The following is a 15,612-nucleotide window of genomic DNA, read 5'->3' on the forward strand; positions in this document are numbered from 1 at the left end:
ACACACTGGAAAATTATTTTAAAAATTGGATCGTAGTTTTCAAAAAAGAAAAATCGAGATCATTAGAAAGTGTTATTTTTTATTCATATATTACAAAAGCAGAGCTTCATTCACAATATGAACTACATACTAGATAGAGTTATTTCAGCATTAAACTGCTTTCTGGAATCCCTAAACAATAGTGTGTTTTGCAACCATACTCAAGTTTTATGTTTTACATATAAAATACGTTCTTGACATCAAAGTACATATTAACAAAACCAAGTTCTAGAAACCATATACCCTCTAAGACTACTTAATGAAAAGTCCTTAGCAGGGAATTTTTAAAAAAATAATATATCCATTTGATAAATATTTTTGTAGAACTTAAATGAGGTTTATCTCTGAACATTTTTTTAGTAATATTCCCTTTGTCAAACAGTTCTGCAGATGAATGGCAAACACTTATTTCTAAAATGAAATAGCACTGGAAAATATCCAGTGAAATTTTTTCAAAGTAAAAGTCTAGCCTTTACTTGAATTTCAAGAAGTTGTAGCTACATACTATATTCATAAAATCTGAAATAAAATTACTCCCTGTTAATCTCTTCACAGTTTCTTAAAAAAAATATTAGTGGAGATAAAGTATCTACCAACTTTAAACATCTAAACTTATGTTCACTGAACAAAAATAAATTTAGTTTCAGAACATTGCCTGTTAACAGCAAAGTATTATAAATAGTGCATGTTAAACTTTTCTGAACTCATTTCTATAAAATATTTGATTAAAAATAAAATGGGAGAAACATATTCAATACTTAATAGAAGATACTAACATCTTTCCAATACAGAATTTAACTCACAAAAAATTTAAATAAAATCCTAAATATTTTTAGAAATACAATACTAAAAAAGTTTCTAAGGTAGATTTGCTTCAAAAACTTTAGTGCATTTAGAATTAACTACAGCTTTCAAGCATCGATACCTTTGGAATACAACTGTGCTCTTTAAGTCCTAGGAATTTTAAAATTATACATTCTAGTTTGCAATTGTGAAAAAAAATCTGTTTGAACTAAATGTACTTTCAAAACATCTCTTTAGTTCTCAGAAAAAAATGTATTTGTCACTATTTGGCCCAGAATATACAGTAAATAAACTGGTTTTAACATGAGAGTTCTTTTTTGTTTAATGAAAACTTTCATTTTCTATTTTGTGGTATTGCTTTTATATGAAGAATAAAATAGAAGAAAAAAATAACCACAAAAGCTTCCAAATGACAGCAACTTGTTTCTGACAATATATACATACGAGGGCCAAGTTACACATTTGGAAATGGCTGCACTAAAAGTGATCTGAGCAGTGAGCGCTCCAAGCAACAGAGCAGAACAGGCTGCAGACTTTAGATTCACAAGCCTCAGATTGACAAGATTTGTTTGCAGAAACTCCTTGATGCTGCTTTTTCAACAATGCGATGGAGATTCGTTTAGATTGGATATTAAACCACAGAACTCATTTTAATGGCTTTCTAGCATTGGGAAGGGAGGGCAGAAGACGCACTAACTTGGCACTTGGGGGTTTTTGTGGACTTACACCATCAACATTACCCTTTCACTTACTATTAAGTGTAGAAGTCCTTCTTAGTTATAATGCTTAATAGTTAGAATACTTGCTTAAGAAGCCAATTAGTAACTTTCAAGATTTGAACCAAATTAAAAATAAAAATTTTGCAAAGTACACAGAAACCAACAGTTAGTCACAATATATTTTATTGTTTGACCAAGCTGTCCTCAGAGTACGCTAGTTATTACACAAAAACAGCCTCCTAATCAAAATTAATTACTGTGGATTTATATAGCAAGTTTTACTTTTGTAAACAAATACCATGTTTAAATGCATTTTTATATCTATTTCCACACGTTTTTTTATCCTCTTCTACTAATGACGATTCGATTCACAGTTTTATATAGTTTTCTTGCTGTACATTAAAGACTGGTAAAACTGCAAATAAGCATTACAACTTGAATTCACAGAAAATATCTTAAATGGCCAATTCTGAAGAGGAGTCTAGAATTCGTTTTGGACATATGTTCTCATTTTTGTAAATACCACTTCACCATCACCTTTTCCCATGTGTTTCTATACCTACCTTTTCTTGAAAATTATGGGCAATAAATGGATAGAAGGCAGGAAAAGGAAACTTCAGATTTTTGGGGGAAGGACCGCATTTCCTAGGAATAAGATGGATGACTTCCACTGTACCTCTTTGGTCATCAAAGGAATAGGAGGAATAGCAGATTCTCAGTATAGTTATCAACCTCACGTGTAACATCAGACTGAAGATTTAAATGAACAGTTCAGATTAAAAGGAAAAAAGGCATCTTCATAGATAATCCTCTGATATTTCTAGCGTTCTTATGTATTTACCTGTAGTTTTTAAAATAAATTACAAGTATAATAAAAAGAATCCAATGGAAAATTGCTGTATGTTTAAACTACAAGTTGAATAGGCAGGTATTTTAAATATTAAACTCCATTTTCAATTTCAAGTCTTAAGTTTCATTTCTTTTCAGAACTTTTACCTCATTTTTATAACTTTAACAGAATTAAATGTTTTATATTTTCCCTTATGGAAAAAAGAAAGATTTACTAAACTGAAATTGCTTTACTATTATCAGGTGAAATTAAACTACTGATTCAACTAAGCTATGTTAACTAAATAGTTTTTAATTCAGGGCAATTTTAAAGGCAATTCCTCCACTAAACACTGAAGTAAGTTGTAACAGATTTTGTAAGAGAAAGTAATTTACCATTTTGAAATTATGGCAGAAATAACATCTGGCTGCAGTGTAGATGTTGAAATACCAAGGGCACCTACCAGCCTTGAAGTTTTTATGGACCATCAATGTGAGAAATTTAAATGACTACTTGTAAGATTATCATTGCACTCCAATTCTCAAATGTCTAAATGAAAGGAAAAAACAGACACCAACGTGTCCAACTGTTCTAAAACATAAAAGACCCTGATGAGGTTTTTATGGGGAAAAAAAAAAAAGGAAATTTTGCTTCCACTGTCAAATTTATACTATGTATAGACTTTAAATTGGCCAACACCTTAATAGGGATGACACCCCCCACCCCTCCCCTGCAGAAAACAACAGTAAACTACAAACCACGAAAAGGCAAACCAAGTAAAGCGTAAGTGGTTGTTTTCCATCAGTGTTGGTTATGTTGCCCTCTTGCAAAATGACAGGCAAACTCATACCTGTTTTGACATTTGCACCCACATATGTTACACTGAAAAGGATTTTCATACCCATGGCAGCCCATATGAATGGTGTAAAGGACATTGTCGGCAAAGTACACATCACAGTGCTGGCAGTGGTGAAGAAGCTGAGGGTCCTGGACCGGCAGGGCTGGAGCCGGAGTGCTCGGCTGACTGTTTCCCATGCTGGGAGTACTCGTGTGAGCACTTGGTTCACTGCTCGGACCTGCCACCGGACTATAGTTCCTCTGACTATGTGATGGCCGAGCTTCGGGGCTAGTGGGAGAGGAGCTCGGAGGAATACTGGCTGACACGGCAGAAACTACTGCTTGAGCAGAGGGCTGCTGCATCATGAAAGGCTTCTCATCAGGGCAGGGAACTACATCAGGGGATGTGGGGTTTTGGTTTTCAGGCGGCAAACTGGACAACTGTCCTGCGAGAGTTGACAGCTGGTTCAAAGGGTTGTCAACCATGAGTTCTTGGGGGTCCCTTGGCAGGCCACCAGCCGGTGTGGTTTTTGCCATACTTTCATAGGAGTCAGTCTGGATATTCGGGATTTCATGGGTAAAGTCATTAAGGTAGTCTGGCTTCTGAACCACCATGGAAGGTGGGCTTAAGTTGATTAGTGCTCGTCTGCTATAGCCCAGATTGCTTGTTTTCTTCTGTAAAACCCCCCACATCTTCTTGCTACTTAAGGAAGACCTAGTACCTTTAATTGGTACCATTTTATGCTTGCGCCTTCGGTGATGGGACAGGTTACTTCGATCACTGCAGCGGAAGGAACACAATTCACATTTATATGGTTTTTCTCCTGTATGGGAACGCATATGGGCTTCCAGATGACGCTCATAAGCAGATGCAAATGGACATAAGTGACATCTATGAGGTTTCTCACCTGTTTAAAAAGAAAAATGGGGGAGAAACTGCAAGAGTAGCTCATTTATGAAAAGTTTCATATTTTGTCCATTCATTAGATTCAGAAATTGATCAAAAAATAAAATGCTTTTCAGAATAACACATTTGCAAAAAAATTATTAAAATTTATTAAGAAACCTGCATATAACAACCTTTATACTATATTGACTAGTGGAATGAATCCCTTTCACAGAAGGGATGGCTAAGGTGACATCTGAGGGTTAGCAGGGTAGCCTGCAACCGTACAGAAACCTTTTCCCTGGTCTGCAAAGGAAACGTACTTAGTAAGGATAAAGATAAAAACATTTTATCACTTCATGCTGTCTTCAGCATTAACCTGCCCAACTGAGAAGCAGACAGATGCTGAGATTATTTAGATTAAGAAGGAAGATGGCTAAGGAAAGGGAAGCTGTACAAGGGGCCTCATTTCCTTGTATGCTATATTCTATTGCTGTGTAAAAATGGAGTCACTTCTCCATTTATTCAAACCTTACATCCACCTTCATTTTCAAACTACCACAACTATTTATAGGATAGATCAACCTGCCCGTAAAGAAATGCCCTCTCCAGCCACCTCCCCGTTACCTGTGTGGATTCTAATGTGTTCAATGAGCCGTGCGGTGCCTTTGCTGGCATAGTTGCAGTACCGACACTTGAGCTTCCCATCAAAGGTCCTTTCAAACCCGTCTACTAACATTCCTGAGTTTTCATCCAGGGAAACTTCAACAGATGGGTGATCAAGTCCATTCTGATCACCATCTGTTCCAGCTATAAACAAAGTACAGCAAAAGAAATTATGCGTCTCAGAATCAACTCAATTTAGCAATTTAGTGTTGAGTGGTAGAAAATCTTTCATAAATTGACCGTTTGCTTAGCACAAAAGTTAAAGGCACAAAAATCACAGTCTTTCTGAACTGAGGTTAACTTTATACAAAAGCAGCATTCTATTAGGGAGATTTCAAATTACTAACACATAAATTATATCAGTCCTCAACATACTTTTGAGGAAGGTAACAGGGTATGGTATTTATTTGACAGGTAAGGAGACAGGGGGGTAAACAGTGATGGCAGTTACACATGTTTAAGCTTCTAGCCACTTCTACAAACACAATGGGCAATCATGATCATCTCCCAAAATCCTCATCTATTTCATCTAAAACAATTAATGTTGAGTTTTGCTGTTCCACTCAGCTTACACGTATGTTCTAGATTCTGGGTTGCATTTAGGATCTTAAAATTCTAATTAAGCACATATAGGGAAATGTTGTCTCTGCTACCTCTGAATGTTAATGATCTGTAAGAATTTCAGAGTTAAGAGGTGTTTGGCTGTTTGCTTTTAACCTAATCAAACGACTTCCTTGTATAGATAAAGAAACTGAAGGGGCAAGCGCTCATAATCTGGAAAACCAACGGACGGGGGACTACAACCTGCTCTCTTGGACCTCAGCCCGGGAATCGTACCCTAAAGTACTCAGAGGGAAATGTCTGTTCCTACAGCTTCGTGGGAAAAGCACTTCTACCCCACCTGCCGGCGGCAGCAGTGCAGGTGCAGACAATTCAAGCCCTTTGCTCTACTGTTTCCTCTGTCCTTCACGAGGAGAAGTGACTTTGCTGGTTGGTGCAAGTCCAACATCCAACAGGCCCGTTGCATTGGAGGCACAGCAAGGCTCAGTGTCCCCCCTTCTCCCATTGCTTTCCCAAGCCAGTAACTCCCGAAACAGAACGTGTATACGAAATCACTTGGGGATCGTATTAAAATACAGCTTCTGATTCAGTAGATTTGGGGTGGCACGTTGACGCTTTGCACCTCTCACAAGCTCCCAGGTGATGCCTGGTCTCCGCTGTTGCTGGTCCCTGGATTACAAGGCCCTAAACCATCTAGGTCAAGGGTCCTGGTCTCTGCTGTTGCTGGTCCCTGGATTATAAGGCCCTAGACCACCTAGGTCAAGGTTTAGCAAATTTTCCTATAAAGGTCAGATAGCAAATACTTTAGGCTTTGTGGGTCACATGGTCTCTATCCCAGCTACTCAACTCTGCTATTGTAACTCAAAAACAGCTATAGAAAACAGGTAAACTAGCAAGCATGGCTATGTTTCAATAAGACTTTATTTATGGATGCTAAAGTTGGAATTTCATATAATTTTCATGTCATGACATTATTTTTCTTTTGTTCCCCCCCCACCCCAACCATTTAAAAGTGTAGAAACCACTCTGAGCTTGCAGGTCGTGTAAAAACAGCAGTCCAGATGGGGCCCACTGCCTGTAGTTTGCTACCTCCTGAGCTAAGTTCAGAAATAGATTCCAGTCTTGGTGTGGTAAGCAAACCAGACAGTCTATCTACTGTAGGTCAGGTAGAATAGGCTCAGGTAGGTCACTGCTTTCTCTTCTGGTTTCTCCTCCTAGGTGGGTATACATGGTTGGCCTTCTCTTCATTTTAAGAGAAGAAACAGAAACCCCTATTTTGTCTCAGGTCCAACCCAGATTTCCTAATGGCCAAACCCCTTATGTAATGAAGCTGGACCCCCTTTTGGTTCCTTGTCTGCTGTTAGCTAACAGAACCGGGAGAATGGGAAGGGAATTTAGAACCCCAAGACCATAATGCATCTCTGGGCCACGGTAAGCCCTGCTGGAGCTTTACTTTCCCTCAGCAAAAACTTGACATGTTTAAAGAAGGGAAAAAAAACTGCCCATATCTTTCTAGGAAAAATGGAATGATTCACATTAGTGAACAGTAGTGGGCTTCATACTACGGGTAATGACACACAAACACTAATATATTTGTAAAAAGTGAATAATGTAATAGTATTAAGATGAGTCTACCTCCCTGAAGAGCCTCTGCTTCTTTGTCCCCACTAACTGATCCAGAAATCATGTTGACATGATGGGTCTGCTGAGTCAGGTATTCCTGGAAATCTTTCACGAAGTCCAAAGGCTCTGGTTTCTTTTCACCCATCTTTGCTTTTGATTTTTTTTTTTTTTTTTAGTTTACAGTTCGTTATACCTACAGGGGAAAAAAAATGAAATAATTTTACATTATTTAGGGAGATACAGTACATATTAAAACAACAACAGTGACAAAGATTATTATGTGCCAGGCACTACAAAGCAACAGAGAACACAGTCCCCGCCTTTAAGTATCTTATAATCTTCCTGATGAACTAAAGAAACACAAAGTGGTGAACAATATATTTAATATTTAAATAAACTGGGATTCAAACTTAGTTTTTAGAGGATAGAAAGAAATTAAAAAGAGAGGAAAAAAGAGAAAATAAATTCAGAGGAAAGAAACAGGCATATCAGCAGGGATTATCAATGAATGAGACGGCAGAGAAACCAAGTGGCTCGGTCGGGGCTGTTGCAGAGAATTTGTGGATGACGGACATGGAGCACATCTGCGTGTCCAATCCAGCCGCTACAAGCCACATGTAGCTACTGAGGGCTTAAATGTCGCTAATACAAATGACTTGAGTTTCTTATTTTATTAATTTAAAAGTGAAATAGCTACATGTGGCTAGTGACTATCATATCAGACAGCAAAGGCTCTTAAAACATAGGGTTCACATGAATGAGTACTCTAGAAGTAGGTGATCTACAACAGGGGGTGGCAAACTTTCTGTAAAAGACCAGACAGTAAATATTTTAGCCTTTGCAGGTCATGTGGTCTCAGCTGCAACCACTCAACTGTCACTATAGCTAAAAGCAGCCACAGACACTATGTAAAGGAATAAGTGTGACCGTGTTCCAATAAAGCTTTACGAAAACAGGAACAGAGCCAGGTTTGGCCTATGGGCTACAGTTTCCTGACCCCTGCCCTAGAAATCCAAATCCCTACTTCTACCACCACCCAGCATCCTACTCATTCTGAGAATAAGGAAAAAAAAAAAAAATTAAAGAAAAAAATCCCTGATGCTGATGTACAGAGAATAAGCCTCATGTCAGATTTTGTAGTCATAAACGAAACTGGTCCTCACACAGGTTTATAGCCCAAATTCGCAAATCAAATAACCAAAAAGTTTCCTAGTAAGAACAAGCTGAGGGAGTCTAGCACCTAGGAGACAACAGGTCTTTTTCTTCCAATAAAAATATATTTATGTAAATGTATATGGTCTTCTTAAATATGCCATATGCTAAAAATTTCTTTCCCTAAACCCAACCATTTAATGAGTAATTTACTATCTAAAAAAGTTCTCATCTTTAATAGCCAGTAGTAGGCACTTAAAGCCAATGATTAGTCACTTCTCTGTATATATGCATAAATTTTTCTCAAAGCATAACATACACACAGAAAAGCACATCAATCCTAAAGGTAGAGCTCGGTGAATCATCACAAAATGAACACATCCCTAAAATCAGCACCCATGTCAAGAAACAGAAGGCTACCAGCATCCCAGGGGCCCCCCGTGCACCCTTCCAGTACTAATCCCCACCCCCACCCCCGTGCACCAGCAAGGGCTCCACAACCCTGACTTCTGAAATTGCTGGGCCACCAGATATGCATATATTCAGCTTTAGATAATGCCAAATCATTTTTCAAAGTGACTGTACCAATTTACACTCCCACCAGTGGGGGACAAGAGTTTTGTTGCTACACGTCCTCACCAACACTCAGGTATTTTTTGCCTTTTTCATCTTAGCCACCCTGGTGGGTGTACAGTGGTATCACACTGGTTTTAATTTGTATAGCTTGACAATTAATTAAGCTGTGTACTTCAATTATCCACTATAACCTCTATTTCATACCCAGTGAAGTATCTGTTCACGTTCATTTTTCTATTAGGTTGTCCATCTTTTTCTAAGTAATATGTAAGAGTTCGTCTAATATTCTGGATATGGGTTCTTTATTAGATATGTATATGTTAAGTACTTCTCCCACTCTGTGGTTGCCACCTTTTCATTTTCTTAATGGTAACTTTTGATGAACCGACATTCTTAATATAGTCCAATTTACCCATTCCCCCCCACCCCGCCCTTTACAGTTAGTTGTTGGTGTCCTTGCCTATATTTTACATGAAGGTGTTCTTCTGTATTTTCTTCTAAAAATTTTATTACTTTTTTTAACTTTCATATTTTTATCTGGAATTGAGCTTTGTGTATGGTGAAGTAAGAATCAAAATATACTTTTTTCCCCAAGGAGACATCCAACTGTCCTAACAACATGCATTTAATAGACCAGCCTTTCTCCACTAGACTCTTTTATCACCTTTCTAAATCAGGTGATTATATATGTGATTCTACTTCTGGATTCTCTATTCTGTTCCACTGGTCTATTTTTGTCTATCCTCACACTAACACCACACAGTCTTAATAATAAAAATCTTAATATCTCAGTAATTTAAGTCCACCAGTTGTTTTTCTTCTTCAAGAATATTTGGACTACTCTGGGTCCTTTTCAGCCTAAGTTTTTCAGCGGCAAGAAATGTGGAGCTGTGGAAATGAGATAAAAGCACATTTTCTAATTAACAAAAGCTTGATCAACATTTTAAGAACTAAGACTTCTATATATTTTTTTTTTTTTTTTGCGGTACGCGGGCCTCTCACTGTTGTGGCCTCTCCCGTTGCGGAGCACAGGCTCTGGACGCGCAGGCTCAGCGGCCATGGCTCACGGGCCCAGCCGCTCCACCGCATGTGGGATCTTCCCAGACCGGGGCACGAACCCGTGTCCCCTGCATCGGCAGGCGGACTCTCAACCACTGCGCCACCAGGGAAGCCCAAGACTTCTATTTTAATTGACTTAACTAGAAATCTACTGGAAACAGACTACCTTGACTGTGTTGCTACTATAGATCACTGAACTGTATAACAATTAGTTCCTTATTAGGATCTAATAAGGAACACAGGACTAGTTTTGGTTTCCCTTGTTTACTGGCCCCAGACTGATATATTTTACTTTCGTATTTGTCTTCCTCTCTTCTTACATTTAATTTGTTCTTTACTCTGAACACATTTAGCCAAATAAGAACCTGCAGGTGACCAAATTCTCACTTTTCTTGATGCAACATGTACGAATAGTTCCTTTCCTCCCTTCTTAGAAGATGCCTAGGGGTTTATTATTATTACTATCTCTTTTCACTGTTTTCTAGAAAGTTGAAGCTACTGAAAATCTGTCCTCTGGATCAACAGAATATTATGGTATTAGGTCAAACTTACTAGCTTAAAGACTCTGAACAGGGTCTTCTCTAGCCTTAGTTTCCTACTTTGTAAAATGAGATAATAATACCAGTTTGCAGTGCTGTTTTAAGTTTTACAGATAAGTGTAAAGTATCTCACAAGATGTGTAGTTTATGGCATGTTCTCAGACGACAGTACCTATTTCTGCAGGCAAAAATGGTTATACCTTGGATTAAGAAATTCCTCACTGTCCCAGATTCCAAGTGTCTTATGCTACCATTGTATATATCTCTTTTTTAGTTACAATGAAACAAACATGGTCCACCTTAGTCTCAATTATTCATATATCCCGATTTGCAATTTCCCAAATCAATTTACAATTTCCCAAAACTCATCTCTTCTTATTTCACTCTTTTAGGCCACCTCTTTAAACCACTTGCTTTAGTCTGGCTCTGCTTTATCAATCTTAAGGATCACTGCTGGTTTCTGAACACGTCTGTTTCAGTTGCTTTTTTCCCATCTTACCTTGTTGACTTGAACTGCTCTTCTGTTTCCTAATCACTGATTAGTATTTGTTTTATGACTATACTTGATTCTGCTGATTATTTCTCCTTTAAAATTTGCCCTCTGGTTAGGGGGAAAAAAAGTGAGCCAGTCGGCTCCAATGAAAAAGATTATCAAGAATAAGATTAAAAAATAATCTATAATAAGATTATATCTCAATAAAACTGAAAAAGAAACCCCACACCTCAAAACATACAGGGATGGGGAGCAATGTAAAAGTATACATAAAAAGGTAAGAAATATAGCAGATAAAGATGAAGAATGAATTCCAAAAAGACAGAGAAAATAAAGAAGAGAAATGCTTTTTAAAAAAATGATCAAGAAATTTCCAGAATTAAAGATTTCTTTTAATTCCATCTGAAAGGGTTCATAGAGTGCAAAATAGAATATATAACAGTAAATAACACTTAGACACATTATTGTGAAATTTTAAAATCTCAAGGACAAAGAGAATAATATGAAACTTTCTAGTGAGGAAGAGCAGCCCATCCACATAGGAAAAGCAATCAGATATTGAGTATCAATGGCAACACTGGGTGCAAGGAAACAACAGAGCAGTTATTTACTCCAACTTAGAATGTTTTCACTTCCTCAAGCTGCTACAGGCTAGCTTCCAAAAATCTACATCACCATTAATGGAGAAAATTCAGATGCATTCCCTTTAGAATCAAGAAGGCAAGCATGCTTGCATCACTACAGCTCTTCAACACAGTACTGAAGCAGGTAAAGACCCCACAATATAAAAAGGAAAAAAGTAATAAAAGGTGTAAGGACAGGGAGATACCTCTCCCCCCACCCCCCCCAAAAAAGAAAAGAGTAAGATCTGGGAAGTTGTTTCTTAAATTGTAAACGCTGTAAGGCCCTACAGATTGTCTGTGTCCTAATTATAAAAGCTATATAATTTAGAAAGAAATCCTGGTATTTCATTGCAACTCTGCATCACCTCTTGCCAATCAGTTCACATGAAAACTGATGTTGCCACTGGAAAATATCTGAACATACTTTGATAGGCTTCAATAAGCAAGATCAATCTTACCAAATCCTGATTAGAAAGCATAACACTGCTAAGGTACATGTGATAATGCAGAAAAAAAAGGCACAGGACTGCCATGAAGAAGAAAATGATATTTTTATACATGCATCTCAAGTTTTAAGAACTCAAATAAGCCTAATCACAGAGAACGACTGGCATATTTTGACAGTCTTGGCTATTATCACATTGTCACATTGTAAGTTTCACTGTGCTCCCCGCCAAAAATTGTATGCCGATTTTCAATCAAAATGCATGATGGACTTAAAAAAACAACAACAATAAAGGATGCCAATGAAAAAAGGGAAGATAACATTGTAAACTTGAGAGAAACTCTATTCTTAAGAATTTTAAATATATTGATATGGTTTATAGTTGTAGACATTCTGCAATGATTTAAAATTTGTCTTCCCATCCCTAAGCATTTTTGTGTCCACTTGACCTATATCACCTCCCCACCATGCAGCATTACAGGCCCTTGCAGAGCTCTAGTCTGCACAACAGATGAGTATGCATGAAAGATGCCTAAATCCGGATGGACTCTATGGTTCAAACCCCAGCTTTCTCCATCTCAAGTCAGTATTTCTAAGCACAATAAATAGAAAAAGAATAATTCTGAAACTACAGAAGACTTCTTGATATAAAAAAAAAAAAAGTTTTGCATCCAAACTATCTTCCTGTCTTTAATAAAGTAATCATCAGTCTTAGGACCAAATGTTTAATCTAAGAACTCCATAAATTAACTGGTATCTGGAGATGCATCTAAGACAGTGATAAATTTTAAAACCTTTGTGAATGTAACATAAAAATCTACGTTAGGAATCAGCAAACGATAATGCTCTCATTCCCGTACTTTATGATTATCATTTCTTATGATACAGCAAAATTTCTGAGTCCTCCCTGTGACCCCTCTGATTAAAGTTAAGTTGGTATGGTATTCCATGGGGTATAGATACATGTGTATAAAGAAACTGGCTAGAATGCACCTAAATTATTTTTATGCCAATAGCTCTCCCAAACTATCCATTCAAAACTCACAAATAAGGTTCTTAGAAAACAACCAGAGACCACTCACGCTAGTGAAGGAAAGAAGCAGTTGAGGAATAAGCTTTGATATCCCCAAAGAACACAAAAACTTCTTTACCTTTAAGCAGGTAACTTAAACTGTTCTTGACCTTCCTTGGGTTCTGATATTCAAGTCCTCTGATCTTCAGTCTCATAAAAGGGAAGTTGTCCATCAATACTCACACAACCAACCCCTCTTAACCAGGGGCAAACAATGTAAAGCAGCGGCATCATGATGCAAATTAGAAGACAACCACAACTATGAAATAGAGGTGATATAAGAACCAGAAAGGGCTCTTTAACCTACCCTCCTCCCAAACTCTAGATTTTGAGAACAACATGATTAGGCAATAGTAGGATCTATTTTATTCATCTACCATTTCTGGTAGGGTTATTAAACATAAGGTAACTAACAACTAATTTCCTTATACAGTAACTTAATTTGGGGTTTAGGCAGGCCTATACACATTAAGTGACTGCAGTTCTACTGAATGTGTTTACTTTTATAGCTTAATAATCATGGTCACCGAAAGATTTACTCTGCCATAGAATACATATCAATGGAGAAGTCTAACAAATGAGGTTTCGTTTGTACAGAGAATAACATGGACTTCAAAAAGAATTAGAACACATTTCCTCTGATTACATAACCATCAAAAAAAAAAACAATTCTCTGAAGGCAAAAAGGGACATTATGAGGTGCTGAGAAATCAGAAAACATAATATAAAAGTAAAACTTAAATAAATACAAGCTGGGAAAAATAAAAAAGAGGAGTTACACAATCTAACCTTTTCACCCCAAATCAGTTCCTCCTTTTTCTTGCCACTCCAACATGGATGAAATGTAGAGTAATCGAAATTTACTCTGGAGATACACCAAAGGACTCCAAAAGGCCATGGAGGGAATTTCAACTAAAATTGAAAAGCCATACAGAGGTCTGCAAAGAAAAATACACCACAAGTCAAAACCTTTGTGACAAAAAATTAGGATCTACGGGTTTAATAAGCTAATAAAATAACTTGTGCCAATTTTACCACTACCAGAAAAGAAAACTAAGCTAACAGACAAACAACAAAGCAGCAGGTTCACTTCAGCAAAAGCTCCAAATAATCACCAAAGAGTAACATGCATCAGTGCGACTATCCTTTTTTTTCCACTGGTGGATTTCATTTTTTGGCAAAAATGTTACTGTCTTTCCAAATTAAGTTATTAACTTCATTTGTTCGTAGTACACTTCTAAAAGGCTCAGGGGCTCAGGCTTAGTACTGCTGAACAGCTACAATTGCATAAAAACAAGGTACTAGCCTAGCCCCACAGGGAAACATTTGTGAGAAAAGGTTTAGAAAAGAAAACCCACCAGGCACGCCCAATAACAGCACATTTGATTCCCATCTTTATTATCCTCTCTATCGCAACTCAAAACACTTAGGGTTTTCTTGGGAAACACTTGGGACCCCTGGGGGCAAAAAACACAAAACGTCTCAATTCGCTGTAACAAACTCCCAAACTTGTATTAACCTGTAGCTGTGTTGAATGCACAACATAAACCAAAATTAAACGGGATTTGTAAAATTGTTAGTCCAGACGTTTAAAAAGTTGTTCTAAGGAAGTTGTGTTTCTTCCAAACTGAAGTTCTGTAGAGCTCACCATTTAAAACGGCTTTACTTCTCCCACTTGTCACTCCTCTTCGGGCCTAAACAGCACACTAAGGGGACACTAAATGGGCCACGTGGTTAGTGGCAGCTGGAACCGATTTAACTTCTATTTAGATTCAATTTACCGAGCACTTACTAGATGCATGGCTTGACTACTCGCACGCCGGACAGTTTATTAAAAGACTTAAAACCTGCACGAACCTGAACAGTTCTTCGCTGCAAAATCGTCCCCAAACCTCACATCTCCCCCAAAATTAGAGTGCACAAGCAGTAGAAACGGATCTAGGAAGGACCGTCAGATAAAAGACGGAGGCTTTAAAAAGTCCTCCCAACGAACAGCCCGGAACTGGCGTCGGGGCGGCATCCTCACCAGGATTCGGAACACCTAGGAGACGCGCACCTCGGCTGATCCCCTGGCCCCGGGAGCCGGTGAAGACGCAAACCTCGGGGCGCCCCCACCACCACGACCACCTGTCAGAGCGAGAGGCAACTCCCTACCCAGGAGCCGCCAAGCCCCTGCCAGACGGCGACGCCACCGCAGGGACCGCTCGCTTCCTCGGGGCTCCCGCGGCCAGACACCGCAACCTCCGCGCTCGGGCCAGGAAGGTCCTGGATCGTGACCCCCGCCGACCAACCGACCACGCCCGCCCCTTCCCTGAGGCTGAGTTCAGGGCGGAGTCAGCCCGTCGCGAGCACCCCGCTCTCTCCTCCCGCCGCTCCTTCTTAACCGCTCTCCTCCTTAACCGCTCTCCTCAGCCGTGTAACCGCCGTCCGAGCCGGTAACCAGCTACTTACCTCCTGACAGCCGCACCGAGTAACCCCTTCCGCCTTGTTCAACGCCGCTACTGTCGCCGTCGCCCCCGCCGTCTTCGTCACCGCCGCCATGTTTGTTGTGTCTCCTGTTCACTTACCGCCCAACGGCCTTTCCTAACTCTCGCGTGAGCAGGGCGAAAGCGGAGAGGGAGCTGTTTGTCTCTCTCGGCCTTCCGTAAGGGCTAGGGGGCGGGACTAGGGAGTGTGTGTGGGCGGGGCT

The 15,612-nt window shown here is 38.9% G+C and overlaps 1 protein-coding gene across 4 annotated transcripts; it reads right to left on the reverse strand.

The window, feature by feature from the left end:
* Positions 1-62: 62 nt before the first annotated feature.
* On the reverse strand, positions 63-15,485 carry IKZF5 (IKAROS family zinc finger 5). Of its 4 annotated transcripts, none has more exons than XM_082631993.1 (6): positions 15,375-15,476; positions 14,572-14,640; positions 13,713-13,861; positions 6,977-7,157; positions 4,742-4,924; positions 63-4,136 (listed from the first exon to the last, which is right to left on the reverse strand). In XM_082631993.1, the coding sequence occupies exons 4-6, from the start codon at positions 7,107-7,109 to the stop codon at positions 3,193-3,195; spliced, it is 1,260 nt and encodes a 419-aa protein (XP_082488119.1). In that variant the 5' UTR covers positions 7,110-7,157; positions 13,713-13,861; positions 14,572-14,640; positions 15,375-15,476; the 3' UTR covers positions 63-3,192. The 4 variants fall into 4 exon arrangements, with proteins under 4 accessions (XP_082488119.1, XP_082488120.1, XP_082488118.1 ...); XM_082631994.1 differs by lacking the exon at positions 14,572-14,640 and adding an exon at positions 14,282-14,380 and having other exon boundaries at positions 15,375-15,475; XM_082631992.1 differs by lacking the exon at positions 14,572-14,640 and having other exon boundaries at positions 15,375-15,485.
* Between the last annotated feature and the right edge of the window lie 127 nt (positions 15,486-15,612).

Source organism: Mesoplodon mirus (genome assembly GCF_964341445.2).
Source record: "Mesoplodon mirus genome assembly, chromosome: 2".
NCBI lineage: Eukaryota > Metazoa > Chordata > Mammalia > Artiodactyla > Ziphiidae > Mesoplodon > Mesoplodon mirus.

Excerpts from the sequence above, each read along its gene's own strand:
- IKZF5 (XM_082631992.1), bottom strand. The coding sequence starts at position 7,109 with ATGGGTGAAAAGAAACCAGAGCCTTTGGACTTCGTGAAAGATTTCCAG. Across the intron at positions 4,925-6,976 it reads AGCAGAGGCTCTTCAGGGAG|CTGGAACAGATGGTGATCAG; the intron begins GTAGACTCATCT and ends CTTTGTTTATAG. Across the intron at positions 4,137-4,741 it reads ACACATTAGAATCCACACAG|GTGAGAAACCTCATAGATGT; the intron begins GTAACGGGGAGG and ends CTTTTTAAACAG.